Source organism: Gymnoscopelus braueri (genome assembly GCF_963280865.1).
Source record: "Gymnoscopelus braueri genome assembly, chromosome: 18".
NCBI lineage: Eukaryota > Metazoa > Chordata > Actinopteri > Myctophiformes > Myctophidae > Gymnoscopelus > Gymnoscopelus braueri.
The window spans coordinates 21,005,571-21,018,610 of NC_137618.1; the positions used below are offsets into that span (position 1 = coordinate 21,005,571).

The following is a 13,040-nucleotide window of genomic DNA, read 5'->3' on the forward strand; positions in this document are numbered from 1 at the left end:
AACGTTTTAAGTAGCACATGGGGCTGAAACCATAAACAGCAGAATGAGCCTCTCTACACTGATGTCTGAGATTTGGCTTTTACATGAGCTGTGTGCATGCTGATGTGCACGGTGAACTTTGAAGCTGGCTAAATCTGTGCCCAGTCTGCACAGCTTGACTGTAAAGAGCTTAAGTCTGACAAGAGCGTCCATGTAATTACTGCAGTAATCTGACAAGGTCTGCATTCATCATGTCCACCCATGCAGGCCTGTTGAGAAAACACTCATATACTGTAGATGACCCAGACACATGTTCACACTTGTATGTGTATGTTTGCACACACACACACACTCACGTGCACGCACGCACACGCACACACACACACACACACACACACACACACACACACACACACACACACACACACACACACACACACACACACACACACAAAGCACGTAACGTTGTTGTAGTGAGAGGGGGAAAAGCTACGTAGCCTATAGGTGACTTAGTCACTCAAATACACAATCTTTCTCTTCACTTATCTTTCTGTCCCACTTCTTTATTTCCTTCTTTCTTTCTCCATGTGCCCCTTTCTGCTGTTTTTGCTCCACTACTCTTCTTGTAGTTGAGGAGCAGAGTGCTGCAGCGTGAAGTGTTCACATTCAGAAATTATTACTACCTCCACAGTAACATAGTTTTTTAAACACACTATTATGTTGTGGCTGGTGATGAGTGTACATCGTGTGTCAAACATGGCTGTTGGACAATGTTGTTAGATGTCACCAATGTGGCAAAAGTGGCAAAAGTGGCCAGTCCAGTACTTTACCTAAGCAAATACAACCTGACCAAAGTTTGACCCCAAACATTGTCCCCCCATTTTTGGTAACAAGTCTTCAACACGACCACCAGAGGGAGACATCAACATATGGTGTGTTTGTGCACAGTGGTGAAAGTAACAAAGTACATTTACTCCAGTATTGTAGTGTGAGTGTTACTGTGAAAGTTTGTGTTTTGAGTAAATGCTTCATCAACTTTATCTTTGTCTCATGCGTTTGGTTTTGAGTTCCTTCTTTTGGGTCCTGCCTTCAGTTTGTCCGTCACACACAACTACAATTATGTGACTGTCAGCTTTAGTTACAAGTTACTTTTCAGCTTACAAAACATACATGAACATACAATTAAGCCCTATTTTACACTTAATCTATTCGAAATAGCTGATCTACAAGCTCACAATCCGTCATGATGCAACAAAATCTTTGCAATTCATGCAATCAAAACTTTTGAAAAAGGCCAATACTTTTGTAATTTTACGAAAGTATTTTTGAAATTAGGACAGAGAGTATCTCTGTATTGTTGTATCGCTACTTTCACTCAAGTAACAAATGTGAGTTCTTCTTCCACCACTGTTTGTGCATCTGTCAGTTTCCGGTTTGTGTGTACATGATTGGGGGGGTAAGGGCTGCATTCAGCAGAATGTAAGGTAATCATTTCTACGAAGACCATGTCTATAATGCATTGCAAACTTACTTATAATGCATTAACACTACCTCTACCTCCCGAGCCACTGCCGCCTGGCTAACCACCTTACTGTGGGCACGTACAGAATGTAAATTGCTGACATGTGCAAGGCATGCACAGAGAAGAGAGTAATGTAACTTCCTGAGAAGTTACAGTAGTCCAATGGAGTGGAAGGGAGACGTGGCGAATAGAGACGCTATCCCACATCCCAAAAGGTCACAGGTTCAAGCCCCACACACACACCACCATTTGTTTCCATCCACAGGATGTCAAGTGGCCTTTAGATAGGAGAGTGAGACGCTAGGCTAGTTACGCTCTGCACAGCAACGTCTATGGACAAGAGCGTAACTTTTAATCAGCCTGGTAAATATAATGTATTAGATACCTGTGCATATAAAACTGGGGCTGCCTCCGTGGATGAGATCGTCGTTGTCAGGCAAGATGAAGGGGCACCTCTGCTGCACCTCCAGACAGAACTTGTGACAGGGGATCCGTTTACTGCAGTGCATCTGTGTGGTCTGGAAGTACTGAGAACACAGCCAGGGCTTATACGCCATCTAGGTAGGACACAGGGAGATAAGGACAGGGTGAGTGCTGGAAGAGCATGGGAAGTGTATATTGATGGGTTAGAGGAGGATGCAATTGATGACACCCACACACACCCACCCACAAGCACACGCGCGCGAGCAAGCGCGCTAACACACGCACACACGCACACACGTACACATGTACACACACACACACACACACACGCACGCACGCACGCACGCACGCACGCACGCACGCACGCACGCACGCACGCACGCACGCACGCACGCACGCACACGCACACGCACGCACGCACACACACGTACACGTACACGTACACGTACAGACAACATACACACATCATCCATGACCTCTACTGCTATCGATCTGCCAGGATTGATTGGACTTCCTGGTATTCGCTATGTTATGCTGTTATACTGTGCTTGCTGCTGGGAGGTCAACACTTTCTCTGAGTCATCAGATAGTAGCCAATCAGCTGTCAAGAACAACTGTCAGTATGTACGTGTCACAAGACAGCGGTTGCTGTTATTTCAATGATACCTTTTTCTTTTTCTTTTTACTGTGTGCCTCCTTAGGAGTCTAGTTGTCTATAAGATGGTCCGTGTCCGATCCGATCAATATGTCTGCATAGCATAGTGTCAGGGGTACTCGTTGTACCCGTCTGTCTGTGTCAATTTTTTGCCCATATATTGAGATGTCTGTTTCTCTCTCTCTACCCTTGTCCCTTTTATGCCCATATATGGAGATCTCTGTATCTGTCAGGCCATGTCCCTTTTATGCCCATATGTGGAGATCCCTGATGTCATCAGTATATGCCCATATATTGGAATGCCCATATATGGGCATATTTACACTTACTAGAGCTACGCGGCCCTCTAGAGTTTGGGCCGCTACTCACACCTACGTTTCACCGCAGATCCGACGGATATGCCCATATATGGAGATCTCTGTATCTGTTAGTCCTTGTCCCTTTTGTGCCCATATATGGAGATCCCTGATGTCATCAGCATGTACCCACTTTTGTGCCCGCTGCCCATATATGGAGCTGACTGATTTGTTTATTGTATTGATATATTATTTGGCAATAATGGCTTTGCTGATATTTAAGGCCGCTGACCCCTGATCTACAGTAATAATCACAGTCCTTGTTGCTCTCTGGCAATTAGTAGTGACAATTGTAGTGACATATGGTTATCTTGAGCTGGTTGAGCTACCAGGCAACCCTGATCTGCTTTACATCTTGTACTTTAGCATCTGTATAATGCTCATTAATTAATACAATTTAGAACAATAATTAGAACATGTAACTCAATAATGATTTTGATCCTAGGGCAATTACCAGAAACTCTAACCATGTAATGCAGTTTAATACCGTTTATATACTGTTTATACAAAACCACCATCTAGTATTTGAGAAAAACAGACAGCAAAACGCAAAACGTATTTGGTGTAAGTAGGGAAGAGCTGTGTCAATCAAGCAATTGCTTTGGCATGAACTTGACTAAATTGGTTTGCATTTCTATTATAGCCTTTATCCAAAGTACTTTGGATAAAGAACTCACCCATTCACACACACATTCACACACATTACGGTGGAAGCAACCATGTAAGGTACCACCCTCATCAAGAGCAAATAGATAGTGTCTTGCTATACACTGACGCTGCTAAGTCTTACTTGCATAAGAGACTGAGGTACTCCTGTGCCTCCTGTGTCTTATTTTTATATTATTTTGTTCAGTGCACACCTTATGAATATTTGATATTGTTGTTTTGTTTCTTGACATATTCCTTTTCTTATGATTATCTTTAGAAACTGCAATTCATGGAAGCTTGGGTGAAAATAATTGAACTAACTTTTTTACACCTGTAAAGTTGTGACGTGACTGTGAACTTGAAGTTGGAGTTGAGTTGAAGACACAAAGCCAGCATAAGCAGGTATCGAGCCGCCGCTATACCTCCTGCACAACAGCCAACTCCTCTAATGAGGCAGTGCATACAAGTGATTTGTATGTATTCCATGATGGAAAGACTGTAGTGAAATCACGGTATGACAAAGGAAATTGTTTCTATTCAAACATAAGTCTTTCTGTTTATTCTTTTTTCAAATCACAGGTTTCAGTTGCTAGGAGAGTTAGCACCCGCTGCAAGCTAAATAACTTATCTTTGGCGAGTGACACCCTCTTACGATGAACTGTCACTCATAAACAAACCACACTAAATCATCATAGATCATGTGACGCGCAGTGAGCTTGTCGATCGGCTATTTTCAGCTAAAGTTGCTCCGACAATAGAGCCCTGAGGGACTCCGCTTAACCATATAGGCCAGGGTTTAAGTGGTTAAAGTGCAACCCCAGGGCTTCTATTGAATGACACAAATATTCAAGGATCATTCTCAAGGTTGGATGTGTTTGGTTGATTCCTCACTTGCATCTGATTCTATTACAATGCATACGGTGACAGGTGTACATCCATACAATGATTAACGCATGGAAAAACGTACACTCTTTTTTTATGCCAAAGACAACTTTTCATACAGTACATGTTTGATACATGGCTGCAAATGGATCTGATTTTTGATACATGGCTGCAATTTGATCTGATTTTTGATACATGGCTGCAAATTGATTTGAATGGCTTTACGTTAGATAGAAATTATTCTGATTAATATTAATATGTGTTGATCAGATTACCTGTACCACTACCGTGCTAGTCATGGCCTCATTATGATGCAGTGTTACAACATCTACATTTTCTGACTATGTGTCAAATAACACATTAACTGATAAGAGTAACCGACGTGCATCATCTGTCACACACACACGCGCGTGTGCACACACACACACACACACACACACACACACACACACACACACACACACACACACACACACACACACACACACACACACACACACACACACACACACACACACACACACACACACACTACAGATAGCTTACAGGTATAAATGTATGCATGACTGACTGAACACACACATCCAGACCTGTGTGCTGGTAATTAAACTTCTGATGGATGATAAGGATGGCTGCTGCAAATGACGTACGTAGACTACGTACATACGCATACACACACATATACACATGCGCACGCACACACACACACACACACACACACACACACACACACACACACACACACACACACACACACACACACACACACACACACACACACACACACACACACACACACACACACACACACATGCACGAGCACGCATGAGCACAAATACACATACACACACAAATACTGTACATACACACAAATACATTGCCCTTCTCGTGAAGATACTGTCACTGTGTGAATGTCACAGTTAAATGTGTTTACGTGACCATGCTAATGCCACATCCTGTGCGCATTAGGCTAATATTTCTGTGTCTGTGTGTGAGTGATTGAGCATACCTGTTTTGTGTAGTGTGTGGACACATACTATGTGAACACATCAATCTGTGAACATGAATCTGTTTGTTTGTGTGACAAGAGTGTTTATGTACTTTCCTTCGCAAGAACATATCTCATTTTCCATTTCACATTCGCTGTCCAAATTCCAGTTGGACAACAACTGTCAGTCAGGGCCCTGGACAGCGACTCAGTCCGTATTCTGTCAGTCAGGACCCTGGACAGCGACTCAGTCCATATTCTGTCAGTCAGGACCCTGGACAGCGACTCAGTCCGTATTCTGTCAGTCAGGGGCCTAGACAGCGACTCGAGGCGAATTGAGGCTCACACGGAAGAACGAAATTCCCTGCCAATAGCAGTCATTTCCGGTTGCTATTCGGGACCGGAAGTTCCAAGATGGTGGATTTGAAATCGCCGAAAAAAATCATCCATATCTTTTACATTCTACATTCATGGTCAGGACCATGTACAGCGACTCCGCTCCTGTATGTCCCCCACTCAGCAGAATCTCACATTACAATGTCAAAGGCAAAACCGTCAACCAACCTCCAACTCCCTTGGGGCTTAGACTTGGATCAAAAATCAATCCGGATAATCAATAACGTCACAACTAGAGAGATTACCTTTAAACACTACCTCAAAGGCCAGCTAAACCTCTTGTGCGTTAATTTGGGGAACCCTGAAGAGACACCTCTAAAAAGCCATGTGTCATGTTCTCACTTCTAAGTGCCATGTGGACAGAGCTACTCTGAAAGAGAACTCGGAAGACGCTGCCACAGTCCAAATGTTCTTTGTTTACCTATTTTTGCCATATTTTCACCTGTTACAACATGCTCAGAATAGGGATGCTAGGATTCATGTGGTTAATTAGCAATAGAATCAAAAGGGACAGGTTTGAGCACACAACTTGTGCATCAGCAGAACACCTGTCTAAAACCCGCCCCCACCCTGTGGTGTGAAAAACAGTGTATAGACTGCGGCGTGGCTTTGACGCTGCACTTCACAAATGTGTGCCCTCTCTCCCTTTGTCCTAGTTAGTAAAGCCCACTGCTGCTGGGTGAGAGACCCCAGCAGCCTCAAACTGTGGTATACTGTATGCCTTTGACATGTGATTAATCATTCCACTGTCAAGCGACATAGAGAGAGAGACCTTCACACCTGCCTCATTTTAGCACCGTTGAATCGAACCCCTTGTGGTGTGGTGAGAACACACCTACTGAAACAGAGTGTTCCAACTGTCAGCCGCACCCTGGTCTGCCTGAGTCTCGGGCGGCTTCTGAGTGAACAACAGAACGGTTCATCCGAGGTCAGAAGGCAAATCAAGCTAACTTTAGCAAACGAGCAACAAATGATTTGTGTCTCGTGTGTGGGAAAAGTGCAGTGCGTCACACATGCCAAGCAACAGGTGGTTACTCCTCAGTCAAGTGGAAATTAGTGCATGAGGGTCACAGTAGTGTTGCATCATCTATATACTGTAAAAACCCCAAAGGGTCCATTTGATTGCATTTGTACATTCTCAGAGTTACAAATATATAAATTAACATCAACACTGTTGATTTTATTGTGTAGCCCAATGTCTGCGATGGGAAAGGTACAGAACTGTTTTGTTAACTTTTAAATGTTAGTCTGGAACGGCGTATTCAGACATTACGTTGTTCCTGGTCAGTTTCTCTTTTAGTGTAACTCTAACACTTTAAAAAATAGAAAGAGGCCAACTGCAAGTAATAAACAGACGAGTGAGAGAGAGACAGAAAGAGACAGCGAGAGAGAGAGACAGAAAGGAAGGAGGAAGAGACTCATTTCTATATTTTATATAACTTTTTCTGTCTGGTACATTGTATAAAAGAATCCTTGGGTAGAGAGTATAAAAATGCCTCCTCTTCAATCAGTCTTTAATCAGTAATTTTCAGGTCAGGTGAAGCACTTTCCTCCTTCATCTCCTACATTTGTATCACCTTTTCAGCACTTTACTTCCCTTAACATATCTTGTTCGTATGCCCTTTAACTCCCTCTTCATTCTCCCTTCTTTCTATCGCCTCATCTCTCCCTCGACCCACTCTCTCATCCTCATGCAGTTTGCCTGCCTGTGGTTGGCTGGCTGGTGTGTGATCTATAGAGTTAACCCTGGTTTCTACTTTGTTGTACGACGATGATCTACAAGCCCACATCGTTTCGCAGATGCAATGCGTTGTGAGCTTGTAAATCTGCAATTTTCAGCGCGCAGCACGGTTGTATGATGGAGCATAAATTATACATTAGCTTAGCTGTCCTGCTGGATTGCATTATGCCATTACGATTAGGCTAATAAGGTTGTAATTGATGGGAGCCCTTTCCCCGCCCTGTGGTATTGGTTTTAAATGGCCCCGGATGACTCTGCCTTGTCAGAGCCTTGTCTTTAATGTTTTATCTGTCTCTCCGCGGACAGAGACCCCGGGAGTTGGTAGCTACATGCCGGATAACTGTGGATGCCAGTGCAATTCTGCATCGATGTGCATACAGTATAGAACAGTAGAGAGAGTATATATATATATATATATACACACACACATACAGTATATATACCACATACTATATACTACACTATATACTGGTAAAATGGTGCATTTATATAGTGCTTTTATCCAAAGCGGTATACCTAGATTGTGCATTACATTCACCCATTCACACACACATTCATACACCGATGGTGGAGGAAACCATGCAAGGCACCAACCTGCTCATCGGGAGCAATTAGGGGTTCAGCGTCTTGCTCAAGGACACTTCGACACTAACTCTTCTCGGGGAGCCCGGGATCGAACTGGAAACCTCACGGCTTCCATACGGCCGCTCTACCGACCACTCTACCCGTGAGCCACTGCCGCCCCACTGGTGGGGATGTACTGTATGTACTGATACATCAAGCCGCCTCCCGCTACAGAAACAGGAGATCTCACAATGTGTCACATTGCTTGTTCTATTTTTGCTATTCATCGTACAATTATTTGTATAATAGTGCTTAAGTGGTCAAATCTCAAAATGTACTGTGCAATGTGTACAATCTCAGGGTCCTGTGAACACTCAAGAATGTTACTGTGCAAGAGAACTTAACATAAGCCAGCAGAGATGAACACTGAGCACACGATGATGCAAGACTTCTCTGTATTGTACTGTATTCTGTCCACAGTGTTCAGAAGAAGAAAAAAAACTGTGGTTGTGCACGGCATGCTGTTGACATAAGACCCAACAGCAGTGCTAAACTAAAGTGTACACTGTCCACAGTATGAGTGTGATGAGAAGAGCAGTCCACTGCAGTGACTCTGGCTGAGAGGGCGGGTACAGCCAGTGCTGGAAAATAACTAAGTGCATATACTCAAGTACTGTACTTAAGTACACATTTGAGGATGTTTTACTTTACTGGAGCATTTTAAATTTGTAGCACTTTTACCTCTACTCCACTATATCTTGTAAATATTGTACTTTTTACTGCAATTACAAAAAAATTTTGAAAACGTACTACTAGTTACTTTGTCGATTTGTATTATTATTACAAAACATAAATTAACCACCCCATCCCTATATACTTTGGCTATTTGAAAATAGCAGATCTACAAGCTCACAATTTGATTTGTATACATTGAACACTTGAGTACTTTTGCATGTACATTTTGCATACAGGACTTTTTCCTTATAACATAGTATGTGGTATCAATACTTTTACTTAAGTAAGAAATGTGAGTACTGGGTACAGCAGTGCTCAGCAGGGATCAGCATGTAAACCAGCACCTCATTTCCCACAGTTCTTTAAGGAAGCGTGCCTGGGCCCTTGGGGGATTCCACTACAAGCATGGGGTGAAGGGTCACGTAGCAATTTCCAGCTGCATTACACACACATGCACAAACGCATCCCAAAAGTCAATGAACGTAGTCAAGCATCATAATCAAACACAAAGCAAAGCCAAATCACAGGTCTCCAAGAAGGAAAGCATATTTCCGTGTAAACAGTTGGTTTGTACACAGTAGATTGCAGCAGCTACAATTACCACACCAACTCAATTGGATGAAACGTAGTGGTTCGTGCTGTAAATACATGTGAAGCCTGCTGTATACAATGTAGAAATGCATGCATATGTACCGCCTTGCCGTAGGCGCAAGGGGGCGACTGGCAAGTGTACAAAAGGTGTTAAAGGCAGTTACAGTATATACAGCGAAACATAACGTAACGAATGATCTTAAAGACAAGACAGATCAACATGAAAAAAGCAAGCTGATTTGGTGAAACCAGTTAGCAAAGCCAATAACAATATAAAAGCAAAACAAAAAGTCTAGCTAGGCTGCAGGCAGACTGTAGCCAAAGCAAAGAACATTGATTGAAACGGAAGTGAAGCAGAGAGCATGACACTCCCCGAGTGGCACAAATTCAATTACATTCATGTTACATTTGAATGAGTATGACGACACATGAGGTGTATTTTCTCAACTCTGAATAGGAGAGACCCACCAGCTGTTTGTGAGACACAAGCATGTACGCACGCAAGCACGCACGCACGCACGCACGCACGCACGCACGCACGCACGCACGCACGCACGCACGCACGCACGCACGCACGCACGCACGCACGCACGCACCAGTGCGAAACACCATCTCACCTCTTTTAATAAGAGCCACTGATTTGGCAAACCAAAGCCATGCTAATGTTACCTCACAGCAAGGGCTACGTTATGCTACGTGGGCTTATTAGAAGATAAACGGAAAGAGCAAAAGAGACAGAGAGAGAGGGATTGTGGAGGTGGGGCAATCACGTGTATAAAGAGTTGACCCCCATGTTACGTCGATGGTGCAAATTCACCAGAGTGTGTTCTTCACACTGAAGTTGGAGCATAAAACAAAAATCAACATAAGAAGAGGGGAGGGCGGTGAATGATAGAATAGCTGTGGCGCATGCAGTGGAGTGACATGAAAACTGAATGATAGAGAGATACAGTATGGTCTGCCTGAGATCCTGAGTGTATTTGGCCTGTGTCACTGTCACAGTGCATATACAGGAACTGAACCGCCTTCTCCGCTAAATGTTTGCCACTAGCGGGGGTGTCACTCCCACCCTTTACATAGGAGAAGCTTGAACCAGTGTTGAGCGAGTTACTCAGGAAGACTAATCAGTTACTAGTTACTTAAAGGACCACTTCACCCATTTTCAACCTATCTCCTCACCACTGCCAATCCCATGATTCTTTGCATGGGAATGCCACTTGATTCCATCGAAAATAGCGGCAAAAAAACTAAAATGCTGCACTCCACATAACTGCGAATGCACCGTCAAGGTCACTAACTCAATACAGCACAGTCACATATACAGTACTGTGCGCAGGCATGCACAAAAGCAAACATGCTCTCACACACACTGTGTGTGTGTGTGTGTGTGTGTGTGTGTGTGTGTGTGTGTGTGTGTGTGTGTGTGTGTGTGTGTGTGTGTGTGTGTGTGTGTGTGTGTGTGTGTGTGTGTGTGTGCATGTTGTATTACTGTAGTAGCATGGACAGTTTACTGTCTGTCATGTCAGCTGCACCACTGGCTCGCTGTACCATCAGGATCAATAGGCGGTTAGTCTGGTCTGCAGACTGACACGATAAAAAACTCTTTCAGAATAGAGAGAGAGAGAGAGAGAGAGAGAGAGGAATTAGGGAAGGTCTAGAGCAGATAGAGATGGATGAGGAGAGGAGAGGACATGCTCTCCTGTGAGCCCATCCATATGCACCCACAATTTGCCCTAAAACTCATTAGGTGTGATGAATCAAGGTTATCTGGATGTAAGTCATTGGTACCGTCATGCTGACACTTGTGCTGATAATTAATTTGACAAAGATAATTATCAGCAAGATGGGGATACTGTGAGCCAGAGTGATGAATCAATATCCACCCCAGTCTGCAGCCTGCTGTTAGCTCCACTGGGCCCCTCATAAACTGTGCTAGCACCGTAGAGGGCAGCCATTGGAAAGCTATTTGTCGAACCTGTGTGACTGTGTGTGTGTGTAGATCATATGTAAACGTGCATGTGCTTGAGCTCATTGTCTCTGCTCCCTCCAGCCGACCCTGTTTTCACATTTTCATTCATGTAAAAAACATGTGCAATACCCACGTGCTTGAAAGTGTGTAGCGACAGTACATGTGCAAGCATGCGTTCTGCACAGTGTGTGATTGTGTGTGTGTGTGTGTGTGTGTGTGTGTGTGTGCACACGCGTTTGCGCGCTCATCATCTCTGCTCCCTCCACCGACCCCGTTTTCATTCATGTAAAACATGTGTAATATACCAGAGTCCCAGCTCTCCTACAGTACTGTACGTCGCTGTTCACGTGCACATGCATGCGGAAATAATATATAAATCCCTTCCCTTTCGTTCTGCCCTTGCAATCCTTCCTCCCTCTATATCCTCTGTCCCTCTATATTCTCTCTCATTCTCTCTCTCTCTCTCTCTCTCTCTCTCTCTCTCTCTCTCTCTCTCTCTATCTGCAGTGTGTACTGCAGTAGTTGGATGAAAAATGGCCATGAACAGTGGGGGCTGGGGCAAGGTTGCCAGCAGAGACATAACAGATACAGTACACACACACACACACACACACACACACACACACACACACACACACCCCCACACACACACACACACACACACACACACACACACACACACACACACACACACACACACACACACACACACACACACACAGACACACAGACACACACTCCGGCTATTTTACCCATGAACTTCAAACTCTGTGTCTCTCTCTCTCACTCACACACACACACGCACACGCACACTCAAAGCAAGGATAGAAGAGAATGAAGCCTGCACTGTATCGCACACTGAAAATAGCCAAACTACAAGCTCGCAACACGTCACAAAGTTGAGAAAATCGCTGCTTATAGATAATGCAAGCAGCTATTTTCGGTGTGCGACACTGCGTGCAACCACTGTAAGTATAACAGGCATAATAGACAGGGAGACAGGGTGAAAGACCAGACAGACAGTGTGTGTGTGTGTGTGTGTGTGTGGGGGGGGGGGGGGGCATTAATGACCTATGGTTGTCTATGGCTTGTTATTTCTGTCTTTTCTTCCCACGGGTGGTTCTGACCCAGCCAGGCCAGCTGACATCTAGCTGTGTGGGGCCCTGAAGAGGCTCTTAAAGGGGGATGATTAGCAATAAAGACCATCATATGAACGGGCCTCCCAGCTCCTCTGTTCCATATGGCTTTCTACGCCGTGAAACCTAGGAGCCGAGCCATCTAGAAGAGGGCAGTGAGTCTGAGGCTAATCTCGCAAACTGCTGCACGAGATTTCTTGTGCATGCTGTCAGCATGTTTCACATATGGTGAATATTTCACTTTTTAGAACTTAAAAAGTATTTGGCTATTCGGATTGGGCTGCAAATTTACCCAAATATGGAGGAGTAGTGACGTACAGTACAGTATCATAATACATCATCAAGTCATAGACTGGCCCAAGAGAGAGAGAGAAAGTGTGTGCAAGGATTTATTTTCTATTTAAGATCAAACAAACAAAAAAATCCTGAATACAAAAACAAACATTTTATTCTTA

General features: G+C 44.0%; 2 protein-coding genes across 2 annotated transcripts in view; one reads left to right on the top strand and one right to left on the bottom strand.

Annotated features, from left to right (window-relative positions):
- LOC308073270 (protein ABHD13-like) overlaps window positions 1-13,040 on the top strand; it is a gene marked incomplete at its 5' end in the record, with an annotated part of 149,254 nt that overhangs the window by 34,850 nt on the left and 101,364 nt on the right. The gene's annotated exons all lie outside the window — the stretch shown is intronic.
- Window positions 1-13,040, bottom strand: part of nalf1b (NALCN channel auxiliary factor 1b) — a gene marked incomplete at both ends in the record, with an annotated part of 84,259 nt that overhangs the window by 1,009 nt on the left and 70,210 nt on the right. The window contains one exon of the mRNA XM_080412605.1: window positions 1,887-2,058. Within this exon, the coding sequence (XP_080268731.1) occupies window positions 1,887-2,058 (172 nt within the window). The remainder of the gene's footprint in view (window positions 1-1,886; window positions 2,059-13,040) is intronic.